Here is a 15,324-nt window from a genome sequence, read left to right as displayed (position 1 = left end):
AGATTTTAAGAATACTGCTGTTTTTTTTCAACACATATTTAAAGTTTCTCCCGAAATAAGATGATAAGGGAAATGAAATTCCAGCAACTGTATCGACGAATAATTATTGATGATTGCCCATTTCATCGCTCAAGAGTTTCAGAAAGGGGGTGCTGCGGCAAATCGTTTGTGAATCTCTACATGCAAATCTAGAATCGTAACGACTTTTCCGTTCGTGGTAAATTATGCCACCGCTCGTCGCCGCTAATATTGCAATTGATATTTACCTTTTAAGTAAAAAATATGAAAGTAGCTAAAAATAATTTTTAACTGTCGGTTCGCACTTATGGGTTCTTTGAGCTTTACCTTATATATCTCAGGCTAACAAGTTGCACTTTTTTGCATAAGTTGCCATTTCTAATTGGTGTAAAGTAATGAACACTCGCTATACATGCAAAAAGTCAACAGGGAGGCGCCCATCCATAGTTTATCCTACTTTGGCATTGAAATTTGTGCCTTTTTATCACATGTAGGTAGACCACTAGGTTGTACAGGAATTTTGTTTTGTTTTTGCTTCTCTGTTGATGATAAATACAAAAAAGGCGTGCGTATGGGATATAAGAACAAATTAAACGTATTTGTATTTAAACAAGTAAAATGTTAATTAATTAAGGTCAAGAAATCTGGGAGCATACATATATTAAATATTTGGGAGTAACATTCGATCCTCATTTGGGATAGGATCCACTAGGTAAAGAAAATTACAAATGTTCTTATTGTGCTAGAGATGGTTTAGTCCAAATAATACTTAATTTGGACAGTGTAAGTTGAGGTGGGGTCGTGTCACCAATATCAAACCGGTAGATATTCTACAAAAATATTTTTCAAGAACAATACCTAAAAAAGTGTTCCATCCGAGTAAAGATATTTTTAAACCATACAGAATATTAAATACAAGGCAGACTGTACGGCAACGTCTTATTTCAATATCAAGCAAAACAAATTCTGACGATAGAAATCGAAAACTATAGCCAAAAATCAAAAACTGATTAACCTATAATAGAAAAGACAACGTTTCGGCAAGATCTCACTTGCCATTTTCAAGTCGGGTCGTTCTGCTTCTCGTCTGTTCAAGCCGAGTTCAGACGAAAAGTAGACGAAGAAGAAGAACACTGTGTGAGTCTTCGAAGTGTTTTATATATATATATATATATATATATATATATATATATATATATATATATATATATATATATATATATATATATATATATATATATATATATATATATATATATATATATATATATATATATATATATATATATTGCATATTTGTCTCTTCATTTTGTGATAATCAACTTAATGTTTCATCATTTGTTAAATAAAATTCGTTTCAATGGTCAGTCACCATGTACAAAATATTGATCAAACACGTAGGAGTATGGATCTTTGTTGAAATATTGCCCAATGTATACAGCTTTATCGAGACTTTAAATACAATATTACCGCAAAAGTTATTGTCGCAATCAAAAATAATTATTCCCAAGAACCCTTTGACACAAATTAACAACATACTTTTTCAATTCGTTATTAATTGATATTTAGTATTTTAGTATTTGCTTGTGCATCCATGGCTCTTATAGTTGGTCACTGGCCTAGCTTGCAAGGCATCTGCTCGAACTAATCTCAACGGAGTCGACAACTACAGAACGCAACTTATAAGACACTCTGTACAACATAAAATAAATAAATAGGATTTGACGGCACAATAATTACATTTTGTTTATAGAATGTGCGTAATAATTGATGTTAAAAAGTGTGTCAAGTATCAACCAATCACTCAAGTCTGGTATTTGCTTAGTAGGAGGTGTAAAGTATTACCGAATTTAATTCAAAATTCGGCATTGGTCAGTTAACAGGCTGGATAAAGAAAGTTTTGCAATACTGCCATTAGAACTTCTCCGTATTAAGCGTCAATTAAATTCATCAATCAAGAAAACGGGGCTTAAACCAAAGTAATTTATTAATAAAACCCGGGTATGGGTTAATTTCATGCCGCAATGCCTTTGGAGGTCAATTCTGTTTACCCGCCGTAATAGATTACAGAAAAGGAAAAAAGGTCTACGTAATAACCCGACGGCAGGCATTTTATAACTCTCTATGGACGTGACGTTCTTCGGGCACGTTTTCACATTTTCTTCTGCACGTCTTCATTTCTTCTTAGTTACGCATTATTATCATCCGATTGTGAGGTAACAACTATTGTCCCACGACAGACGTCAATATTAATTGACAGCAGGAAATTCTACTTTTTACATATCCTTCCACCCGATGTATGTTATACGTCATATTAAATTACAATTTCTGAAGTTAGTTCAAGGATCTCCAAGAATTGACTGCGCTTCTATTCCACTTATTTTGTCACTTTTTTCTAATCCGCTCTAAAAACAACAATATTTTATCTGTCATATTTTATAAAAAAGTTTTGGTAACTGTGACAATTCACGGAAAAATTTTATTATATATATATATATATATATATATATATATATATATATATATATATATATATATATATATATATATTTATTTTTATTGTGGGTTACGTCGCCATCGCGTCGTTCTGAGAACTAAGTGGAGTGGATATTTTTATTGAGATTTCCCAAATTGCTAAGTATGGTATTCGGGTGTTTCTCAAAGATACGATCGCACACACACACACACAAACACACAAACGCATAATGATTTATTATAAAATACATATTATTATTATTATTATTATTATTATTATTATTATTAAATAATGATAGATAACACTCTACAATTGTTATTTAAGACATTTAGATCGAATTTGACTGGTTAATTAAGAAGTGGTCAATTACCGGTCAATTAAGAAGTACTCAATTGAGGGTCAAATATTTAAGAAAACGGCTGATATGTATGCGATGACTTATCTTACTTTCAAAAAATGACTAAAGAATTTAACAGATTGAAGGCTTCTAACGTCAATATAGAATGCCACTTTTGTAGGGATTTGTCTCTGCGTCTGTGCACATGAGATAATATGATAAGTCCGCACATTATATTTTGTTGCTCGCAATAAATTAGAAGTTTTCTGGCAGAAAGTTTAAATATTTGTTATAGTTTAAACAAAATGCAGATTATTCTAAAATGCTATTATTTACAAAAACAGTGATTAATTCTAATAAATAATAATTAAAAAAAAAAAAGTTTATTAATTAATTAACCCTGATAATTAGATATATATACGATTATATATCATATCATAGACATAGTAGGCATAACCTAAATCTTTTCCATATAATTCCCGGTACACATCCACACAATGTTTAATTAATTTGCATTTTAAATGAGCCTTTTTTGTAAACGTTGAAGGTTTTATAGGAACCCCCATACAAAGCCATATAATATTAATAAGACGTCTTTATTGCAAGATAGCAAATGGAGAAATTTAGTCTTACGACTAGTTACACCTAACAAGTAACAAAAAATACGTACACAAAATATAATAAATATAATATAAAAGAAATAAATCATACCGATCACAAAAAAAGAAATAGAAAGAAAACATTGTAACATTTTTATAATGAAGACCTCACTTCTGAAGAGCAGGCAGATTCAATTTTATTTGTTTAAAGTTGTGTTGTCTCTTTATTATTAGAATTAAGCACTCAGGTTATAGCCGATCGTTTTGGTCAGTTATTTTAGTAGATGTGGCAAATAAGCCAGAGAACACATTCAGTCAAACAAATTCCACTGACAACAAGAAAGACAACACAATGCAGCAAGTGTATGGTAGATTTATTATTTCCAAAATCGGTTTTCCAAAAGTTTTAATCTACTATACTGACTAAAGCATTTTAATGTCATGGATTTGTCTATATGTTACAAAAAAGTTTTTTTTACCACCTATTTTCACTGTCCTTTTTTCTTAGGATGGTCATCGCTGTACTAGTATATGCTTAATTTTTATTGTTTATTTATTGACGAACATTAACTACGTGACGAAAGTAGGTAAAACATATTCGCGGCGGTTTCTGCAAATCGAAACGTCTGCCTACTTGCGGACACAAAGTGAGTCTAATGAAATATCAGGATGACATTTCGAATGGTGTTACGAAACACGCTAATTTATGACTCAAAAAATCGGGAAAATTATTTATTTATAAGCTTGCCTGAATGTTAAAAGAGATTAACTAACGCGGGTATTAATCATTCTGCTTTTGAAAACATCCTAGCGGTTTTGGAGAACAAAAAAAGATATTTTCTAAATTTGAACGAGGATTAAAACCACTTTTTTTTGTACATATTTTTATTTTTAAGTTTCTGTCAGCTTTTCTACTCTTCTAGTCAGCTTCGTAAATGGTTTTCGATGGAACTCTTCCTTCTTGAACAAATCTTCGTTCAATGTTTTCTCCCAACCTGAACAGCTCGTAATCGTCAGTGACCTAATCTCAAGAACACGGTCTTCCTTTTATTGTTTAGTAGATCAAGGTTAAGGAATTCCGTGGAATATCTATAGCAAAATAATTTCTTTTCTAAAGCCTGTTAGCTCCTAATTAGCGCAGAATGATAAAACGGACAATTCTGTTGAGTAAGACAATTTTAAGAGACCTCTATACGAGTAGCCTGAAAATTTACTCATAAACCATATAATACTCCTAATGGCTTAATAATGGGTGTTTTTTTTCGATGTATAGAACTTTAAGTTGGCATTACTGTTCACGAATGCGACCGATTTAACAGCGGTCAAGTGATTTATTCTCAGTTTGATTTGGCATTCATCATGAATAGACTCACGCCTCAACAACGCTTGCAAATAGTGCAATTTTATTTCGAAAATAATGGTTCCGTGCGGAATACGTATCGCGCACTACGTCCACTTTATCGTCGACAAAATCATCCATCAGAGCAGTTAATTCGATTAACCATGGAACGTTTTCACACCACGTTTACTCTTATTGATAACTCGCATCCCCAGAGACGCCGTAAGGTGCGTACAGAAGAAGCTATAGCTGCTGTAGAGCGTAGCATTGAGGAAGATCCGAATGAGTCCATCCGCCATCGAGCCCAGGAATTGGATCTGTGTCCATCCACTTTATGGAAGATTTTGCGGAAGGATCTTGGTTTACGTGCTTACAAAATCCAACTCGTGCAAGAATTAAAGCCAAACCGATCATCAAGTAATTCGTAGATTCGTCGAATGGGCCCAAAACGAGATTGCTGTTGTTCCCGATTTTCATAAGCGAATTTTGTTTAAGCGATGAAGCGCACTTCTGGTTGAATGGCTAGGTCAACAAACAAAACTGCCGCATTTGGAGCGAAGCTAATCCTCAAGTGTATGTCGAAACACCGTTACATCCAGAAAAACTGACTGTTTGGTGCGCTTTATGGGCTGGTGGAATCATTGGTCCGTACTTCTTCAAAAACGATGATGACCAGAACGTCAAGTCAATGGTGATCGGTATAGAGCTATGATTATTAACTCTTTCATTCCTGAATTGAATAACCATGATGTCCAGGAGATGTGGTTTCAACAAGACGACGCAACATGTCACACAATACCTTAATGTCATTACGGTTGTATCAAAAAATGTTGAAGGGTATATTCCGTTATTTGGAACATGGAATACTCGTATCTAAACGAACCCCTCCAAACTCCTCTACTTTATAGAAATCAAAATAAAAGTTTTTGATCACTCTAATTGACGTTCGAAACTCGAGTTGAGAATCGCCATTACTAGGGAGGACTGCTTCATCAACCGCATAATTGGTGGACCGACATACCAATTAAAAACGAAAATGCACGAGTCATCCCGTGAAAGTAAATTACGGGTAGGTCTAATTCGGGAGAAATTTCTTTTAACCGCGCAAAAGTCGGCGAATTAATATTTATGAGCTTTAAGCTCGCTAAATTTTTAACCGCCGAAAACTATCGCGATAAAAGTATGTCGATCCGATCGCCAAAAAAAATTTCTCCCATAAATCAAAAACTTTCGTTTCCCCGCGATCAAATAAACGGCAGCGTTCGTGAAAATTAGTTTTATTTGTCACCGTATAACAGTAAAAAAAAACGAATACGTAAAATAACTTAAACGCTAGCGATGGCATATGTACAAATGAGAATACAAAACGAATTAATATCACGGTTCATCTGGGGTAGAGCGCACCACTTTTTCTTGAACCCTACATCACTTTCTCGACCGGTTAATGTCCTAATAAGGCCCCACCGGGGCGCCGCTGACGTGTCCCGGCGGTCCGTAACTAGTGGACAAACCTGACGAACCTCCCGATATAGAACTAGAACTAGACGACGAGCTAATGGCACTTGCGAACGAGCTACTGCTACCGTGAGAACTGGCAAAAGATCCCAAGCCCAGCGACGATCCTCCAGAAAGGCCTCCACCATTGATTGAAGATATAGATCCTCCGGAAATACCTCCTCCGGAAAGTGAGGCACCGCCCAGAGCAAAACCGCCACCGCCGCCCTCTTTACGCGTCTTGTAGCGAATGAAGTAAACTTCGGGCTTGCTGGGCTGCGTTGGTGCAGGCGTGGGTATGACCAATTCGGGTTGATCTTCGGGCTTCTTCACCAAAACGTACACCAAGGTCTTTTCTTCGTTTTGCGGCTGCAAGGGAATGGCGGGAACGGTCGGTGTGGGCGGAGCCGGAGCCTTAATGAAGATAATTTTGTAATGTTTCTGGGCGGGAACGGCTGGAATGATCCTTTGTGGTCTAAAGTCTTCCGGCTCCGGTGGAGGGACATGAACGTAGATGTGCTTCTGAACAAGAGTTCCGCCCCCGCCAAGACCTAAGCCCGAACCGTCAAAGGAAGAACCTCCGCCAAATGAAGAACCTCCACCAAAGGAAGAGCCTCCGCCAAAGGAAGAGCCTCCGCCTATGGAAGAGCCTCCGCCGGAAAGCAAAGAAGATCCTCCGCTGCTACCGTGATAGCCGGAAGAGAATGACGAACTGGTGGAGAAACCGGACGAACCTCCGCTAGTCAAACTGATACCAGAGATGTCATGGCCACCACCTAAACTGCCGTGTCCTCCGCTAAAACCACCAGAGCCTCCGGAAGATACGAGCGAAATGCTCGAGACTCCGTGGCTACCTCCGATGCTGGGGCCGCCCAGAGAGACGTCCAGACCGCCGCCCGCTGGCACGGGGTAGCTGTATCCAGAAGGTGGTTCCGGACGAGCTTGGATTATGGCCACCAAGGCAGTAGTTATCTATGAGCAAATATGATCAGTGATTACAATCTCAAATGTCCTGTCAGTTCAGTTTTGTATAGCATAAAGTTAAAAGATAAATATTAGTTAGATAGGTTTATAGAGTTTAAAGTCATATTTATATCAAATGCTAAATGAAACCTAAGTCGTATGAGGAGGAAAAACTGATTTAAAAACCACAACAGCCTAACAAGAATAACAAAAAACTTTATATCAAACGCCAAGATAAAAAAAAATTGAAAATTAATTAACACTGTTCCATGATATTTTAAGGTTATTTAGATTTTCTAGGACTTCCTGTCTGGCCCTAGTGCTAACTGACTGCTAGCTGCGGTTAGCTAGGACAACATCGAAACACGTAAACTTCGCATCAAAATTACCGTAACATTATAACTTGGGCACAAAATTAATATTCTCACAAACTAGTGACTCGATTTGGATATATATTTTTTTAAAATTATGATTTGGACATAGATTTTTTTTTAGGCAGGTACAAAATGTATTGAGAAAAAACAGATTTTTACTCAATGTTTGTGACATTCTGTGCAAGTCAATGCCACCATTTCCAGCATCATGTTTCTTTATTCATGTTTTCACCTCAATTAATGTCAAAAGAATAAGTTTGCCAGATTACAAGAGGAGTTTTATAATGCCAGACGGCATACTGCAAGAAAAATAAACAATGTTGAGACCTTTTACTAGCCTACACGCAGTCCAGACCTTAACCCAATGAAACATTTATGGGATTAAATGGGTGGATTAGATATCGTCAAGAAATATGGACTAATATTTAAACATCTGGTTCGGAGTCAATGTCATTGTCCATGAAATACTCGATATTGCCTTTTTATTTGTTCAATGTTTATGATTTTATTTCAACTCTTTTTGTAATAAACTGTAATTATTAAGTATGACGTGAATACACAAACAAAATGCAGAGAAAAGATGTGTCTAATATATGACGAACATTGATCATAAAAGCGGTTTTTCTTTAAAACTTTGTATATGCCTAAAACTAAAATTTAACTTTAAGTGATTTTTGTAACTTCGAAATTGACCCATTTCCATTTGATTTGATTATCGTTCGAGTGGAAAATCTGTCAAATAAATTTAAGACCTGATTGAAACTTTAAGCTGCAATTTTTTCATGAAAAATAATACCTTGCTCTTACTGGCATAGCATCCAACAACTTTTAGCGTTATGAACTCTACGATTAAAACGAAAAAACAATGTTTACATAATGTGTACATGACACCTTAGCAAATAATTTAAATATCTGGCTAAAAAAAGTCCAAAAAGTTTCCCTGGAATTTGTAATGAACATACAACAAGTACGTTATGTATATTTTAGTGAAATTTTAGAAAACTGTTAAATTTTAAACGACCCCTAATAACGACACTTTTTTTTGCTTGCTACATAAAAATGTACATTTGCAGAAGAAATACAATGAAAATACAAAATACAAATACAAAAAAGAATAAAAGTAAGTATTACTAAAAAAATAAATAAATTGGTAGTAAATTTGATCTCTCTCTTGCACCATCTCATTCGACTTAAGTTTTGGCTTTATGTTTAAGATGACATTTTTAGTTTCCGTTTAATTTGTATTGAAAAATAATACACCAAAAACTCTTAAATTTTAAACGAGACTTTTTTATTGCTTGGTACATAAAGGTGTATATTTACAGAAGAAAGAAGGAACATAATATTATAAGGTTGTAAGACAACCACAATGAAAAATCAAAAAACACCAAACAAATTTATATAACCAACAAAAGTAACATATAAGTCCAAATTTTTAAATAAAAAAAAGGAACTAGTATATTTGATCTCTATCTTGCACCATATCATTGGACTTAAGTTTTGCCGTTATGTTTAAAATGGCAATTCACATACAGTTTTGAGGAGACTAGTTTACAATGGAAAAAAATGGAAAACGACCAGAAACAAATGATAATAATATAAATAAACCAAACAACAACACAACACAAAAAAAACCGGAATACTTACCACGAAAATTTTCATGATGTTTTTTGCGGTTCGGGTACCCAACGTTACCCGATATAGGTACCGGAAGTTTTTGATACCGTTTCGTAAGTACCCTCGCGGTTATATAGTGCATCTTTTTGTGTCCCCCACTTTGAAGGACACTGCCCGCGCAGGAGGGCGTTCGAAAATCGGAAATCCCCGGTTTCTCTCCGCAGTTCCGTCACGTAGATCTACGGCCGCGTCACCTCTATTTTCGAACGCGGTCCAGGACGGTACCTTGCGGAATACGCACGCACTTATTTTTGGGTGGTGAAATTTTGGGTCAATCTTTCACCTTTTCGCTCGCGGCCAAGGATGGCCGTGGCTTCGGCGGATCTGTATCAATCGAAAGTGACCGCCGCGATATCGGCACCTCTTATACTCGTTCAGGCCGGAAATCACTGTTAAGAGGAGCGACGACGGTTGTCGTTTCCATTATTACAATAACACTCGTCACAAAAATTATCACGTAAAAGGAATACGCCTAAAGTTGTTTTTAATAGGGATTAATCATATGCTGATGATACCGCTCTTCTTCTTCTTCTTGGTGACACTAGGCATGTGACATAGGGTAGTTTGCTCATAGACTCGTTGAATGAACATCATCTATCCTTAAATAGCGAAAAAGCTCACTACATCGCGTGTTGTCTAACTACGGCAAATAGACCAGATTGTGAATATATAAAAATTGACAGGACTAATGACATAATAAAATAAAGGCTAAAATCAAATATTTAGGAATAATTATTGAACCATAACTTAAGTGGGACAATCAATCATATACGTTATTTCTCTAAGAAAATAAGGAAGTGGGTATTTATCTTTTATCAAAAAAGACAGCACTCCTCTTAATATACATATTACTTGTAGAGTCTTATACATTACGGTATTGGTATGAACTAAATTTTGAAAATCATACACTCTCAAGGGAAACTATACCCAATTCACAGAGACATATGTAATACTCGAACTCTCTACGTTATGAATATAAAGGCACATAAAGGCGAAGAGCTACGACAGTCAATATCACATACATATCAAACGCGAGGGCCTGCTGCGGTTGCCTGCTGTTACCAAGACCAAAAAACACTACACTCTTCTCAAGGTCAATAATGGCTTGTCCCTCAGTTTACTGCTACTGCACTCAAGGATTCATCACTAACTGCCTCACAATTATAGAATTACGGCTACTGATACTGGATCACGATATAAAAAGAATTGTTTTTCTTTGGAAAATAAAACATTCATTTATTGTACACTACGGGTGTACCCGCACATGTATGCATGATTTTAGAGGAATTTCCATCTTCTTAATTAAATTGTTATTTGAAGTAATGTAGGGAATCCTCTCAAAGTTTTAGCAGGGAAAAAACAGTCATAAGGATAGGGCTAAAAGGTTAAAAGTTAACATTTAAATTATTTTTTGCTTTAAAATTGTAATCCCTGAAAAATTTAAATTAACAAAAATTATTAATTGTTCAATGCTTAATGCTAAATTAAACAAAATTAAAGTAATAAGGAAAAAATCAAAACATAATGGGCAAAAATAATGCAAACAATATTTATTCGAGAAAAAACAAAAAATGTAAAGTAACAAAATAGGCCTCTAGATGGTCTGGGGCAATATTACGAGCTCTTATCCGCTTTCCTATTTAGTCCGAACATTTTCGATTGGGTTTAGGCCTGCGCTAACTGCTGGCTAATCTAAAATTTCAATGGCAACCTCTTGAAGTTCCATCATGATTCTACCCACGCGCAGACGAAATTATCGCCAATAATTGTAACCTCTCTTATATAGCGATAAGCTGTTAACGTTCCCCTACGAAACACGACTAACTCTCTTGAAAAAAATTAGCCTCCCCATATCAAAAACGAGCCACCAACAAAATTTCTGGCTCACTGAAGAAATCGCTCCCCTGAACATTTGTAAACTGGAACACGTCTATGAGATTCGAAAAGTGAACACCTTCTCATCAAAACTTCAGTCGTTAATATTCGAATTCGTTTGTCAACTTTAAACAAGGTAGCAGTCACAGGCACTCTGGATCTTATTCCAAATTTCCATAATCTGTTTCCAACCGAATTGACAGATATCTGAAAATTCCAGACCATGGAGAGAACAGTTTACAGGGTTGGTGCACCAGGGACATTCTGCAAATGGTCGTCTATTGTAACTTCCAGGTTTTCTAAATTTTTCTTAACAGTCTACAAACGGGAGACTGATTGATTCTCGTACCTTCAGCAACATATTGCTGCGATCGCCCATCTCCAACTAAGGCCACGACGTGGGCTACTTGTTATGGCGCTAAGTTATTCATTTTACGAGAGAAGACCTGCTCCACATAAAAAACGTAAAAAATAAAAATTATCCTGTTAGTCGTTTTTTTTTTTTTGTCCTAAACAAAATATCGTGGACGACGTTTTTTGAGACTAGTGCATTAAAAATAAAAAATATACTTATATAAATTATTAAATGATAAATAAAAAATTATTCATAAAATGTGATAAACAATAAAAAAAAAGTCAAATTTAATTGATTTTTTTAAAACCTACTTAACTGAATAACCAATCATTAATCAAATCCACCCCTAGGAAATATAGCAAACGCGAAAAAAAATGTTATAATATAGATAATAGACTATTTCTTGATGTATGTGGTTTTTCATTTTCGCGCACTTTTTTTTTATAATACGCGTTGAACTCATATGTTCTAGTATGTTTTTGGAACATATTTAAGTTTGACACAAAAAATTCCGTGAAAGTAATATGTCATAGGAATATTTAGTTTTACATTTATGAATATAATATTACATTATAAACGACAGTCACATGAAATTGTTTATGGATGGAATCCAAAAAATCGGTTAGATTTCGTGTTTTACATTTATGTTTAGACTGATTAACAGGAACAACTGTTATCTCTTTAGCAATACTTTGCCTGGTCTCCTTTGGATATGACGTAATTTCAGCGGACTCAGACAAATTTACGACAACAGGAACGTTATCGTCTCCGGCCTCTACGTCGTATCGTAGGCTTCGAATTTTAGACTGCACTTTCGGTCTTAAATTGAAGGATACGAGATAACCGTTAATGCAATTAGCGTCGCAATGCGACAAGTATTGCTATACGATGTTACATTATTTTGCGGAATAAAAAGTGTCGGCCAGATGCCGAAAGAAAATCGAATCTCTTCTGGAATTTTCGATGGCCGAGAGGAGACGCGGGCAAGTTCCAAACACTTTCTTTTCAAGGTTAAAAGACTGTCGTTGATGAATTATTTATAAGTTTTATCGGCAGTGTCGCCATGCAATCAATTAAAATAATAAAATTTAATTGCGAATATTAAGGAAAGTATTATTTGCGAGCAAGAAAATTAAAATTCATTGTCCGTCAAAAATTTCAGCCTGGCCAACTAATATTATATTCAATATTTTGATTTAAAAAAATTAGCAGCGAGAAAATCATTTTTAATAACTAAAAAATAAGAAAAACTTTTTTCCTGCATAGCGACATTTGTTTTTATAAAAAAAAAATATCAGCACGCATAAAATGTGACAATATTAATTAAGATTCGAAGTTAAATTAAGAAGAAACAAAAACCAAGCTAAATTTGTAATGTGAGGGGGCATATATTTATTAAAGGATTAACTAAGAAAAGTACCTTTTTCTTTAGTTCAAAAGTACCAAAAGCTTAAAAAGGTGTAATGATCACTAGAATAGGTGATTTTCAAACATTACGAGAAATATGCACTGACCTGGCGTGCAAAAAGTGCCACTTTAACACTATTATTATTTAGTACACGAAGAACGCCTTTTCTTAAAAAAAACATTCACACTATACAGTGTTTAGGACAATAAAAATATTTGCAGAAGTCTTTTAAATAAACAGAACTTCAAACTTTTATCTTTCAATTATAATGGCAGACCATTAAAAAAATGTAAACCAACCTTATCAACAGATTTCAATTTTGGAAGACAAATTTGTGTGAAATACTCCTCATAATACGCCCTTGAGACACAAAGACAAACTGAACAATTGTTCCGTAATCAAAACATGTCGAAAATTAATTAATTGCACTATTAAGAGGTAATAAAAGAAATTTATTTATATTTATTATTTAGTTGAGAAGGATCGCAACTTTTCGCAATATCACAATTCACACAGTGAATGTGCTGTTTTGCACAAACTCGTACCAATCTATCTATCTAATCTATCATTTTGAGGTCCAAGTACAATTATAGCAGTTTAAATACATCCATAATTTTGCGAAACTGATTATCCAAAGCTGCAAACATGAAATAAAAAGCAGTTTCTTTAGCATGTAACAATAACCACTTTCCCTCTCCATTATTAATAGTGGGCAACATACAACTTTTTTACCTGAAAACCGCATATTAACATATTTTTTGATTTTTTTTATGGCCACACGCATTTTTTCCAGTGAAAGTGTCACGCCTACGTCAGTCCGAGCACAAGAATCGCCGACGTCATTTCTTATTTCGAGAAATGAGAAATTGAACGAGGGAGATTTGAATAATTAACTATAAAGTTACAATAGCAGTTGCGACATCTACAATCCGAATAATTCACAGAAAAAAAAACATACAACCGATTTGCAAAATTGTTAATTTTCTGCGGGCGACAAATAATATATTTATTTCTGTGACGGTGCCATTGTATCTCCGCCGCTGGAAACAAAAGCAGACTATTGAAACGAAACGTTCTATTACGCCCACGCTTCGTCTAGATACATTAACCGCGACTGAGATAACACGACTAGCAAGATGGACGAAAATAATGCGCAAGGTGTAAAAAAGCAAAGCGAAAAATTTTTCTAGGCCAAACCGCCGCACCTTTCTGACATGTGCACAATAATAATTATTGTATTACCGTCGTATGAATCAGATACTTGCAAAACGCGATTTCTCCTCATTCACGAAAATGGGTAGAAACTTTGATCGCGAGCACGTCACTTCTTACTTATCAAACGATATAAACTCAAAATGAAAATTGAAAAAAACGCAACGGGAATCTTTCATCAAACACGGTCCCTGTCCCTCCTTTGCCATGTCACTTTGCGTTTATTGCATTTCCTAGGTGCTAGATATTTTCGAATAAGTGAAATTCTGCGTCAAGAAGTAAACTACATTATACATTTTATGATGGTGTTCACTCAAAATCTAATAACCTTTTTTTACACGTTTATTTAGATACATGTTAATGATTGATACCACATCAAGTGAAATATTAATAGTATCGCTCAACTAGGCAATGTTTATTGCACCATTTGCTTCAATATTACAAACGCATGAACTACCTTTTATAACTCCTAACTACCTTATATTTTTTGTAACGGTATTTACCCAAAATCTAATATTAGCCTGTTTTGACAATGTTTATTGCACCATTTCATATGTGCTAGATATTTGCGAATAAGTGAAATTCTGCGTCAAGGCGTAAACTAACTACCTGACATTTTTGTAATGGTGTTTACTTAAAATCTAATAATAGCATTTTTGATATGTTTATTTAATTATATGCTGATGAGTGATACCACATCAAGTGAAATATTGATAGTACCGCCGACTTGGGCAATGTTTATTGCAGCATTTCTTATATGCCAGATATTTGCGAATAAGTGAAATTCTGCGTCAAGACGTAAACTACCTTATACGTTTTGTGATGGCGTTTACTTAAATTCTAGTAAAAACCCGTTTTGACACATTTATTTAGTAATATGTTGATGATTAATAAAACATCAAGTGAAATATTGGTAGTACCCCACACCTAGGCAATGTTTATTGCACCATTTCTTATATGCTAGATATTTGTGAATAAATGAAATTCTGCGTCAAAACGTAAACTACCTTATATTTTTTGTAATGGTGTTTACTCAAACTCTATTAACAGCCTGTTTTCACGTGTTTATTTAGTTATATGTTGATGATTGATACCTTATCAAGTGAAATATTGGTAGATCGCCCACCTAGGCAATGTTTATTGTACCATTTCTTATCTGCTAAATATTTGCGAATAAGTGAAATTCTGCGTCAAGGC

The 15,324-nt window shown here is 34.8% G+C and overlaps 2 protein-coding genes across 5 annotated transcripts in view; both read right to left on the bottom strand.

Annotated features, from left to right (window-relative positions):
* LOC132707000 (protein gone early) overlaps positions 1-15,324 on the bottom strand; it is a 126,671-nt gene that overhangs the window by 26,200 nt on the left and 85,147 nt on the right. The window lies entirely within an intron of this gene.
* On the bottom strand, positions 6,040-9,784 carry LOC132707194 (keratin, type I cytoskeletal 10-like). Its single transcript, XM_060678938.1, has 2 exons — positions 9,248-9,784; positions 6,040-7,235 (listed from the first exon to the last, which is right to left on the bottom strand). The coding sequence occupies exons 1-2, from the start codon at positions 9,260-9,262 to the stop codon at positions 6,219-6,221; spliced, it is 1,032 nt and encodes a 343-aa protein (XP_060534921.1). The 5' UTR covers positions 9,263-9,784; the 3' UTR covers positions 6,040-6,218.

The sequence above is a fragment of the Cylas formicarius genome, unplaced genomic scaffold, assembly GCF_029955315.1.
Source record: "Cylas formicarius isolate icCylForm1 unplaced genomic scaffold, icCylForm1.1 PGA_scaffold_9__14_contigs__length_23061073, whole genome shotgun sequence".
NCBI lineage: Eukaryota > Metazoa > Arthropoda > Insecta > Coleoptera > Brentidae > Cylas > Cylas formicarius.
Note: the sequence above shows the minus strand (reverse complement) of the source record. Positions and strands in the feature narration are given on the sequence as shown.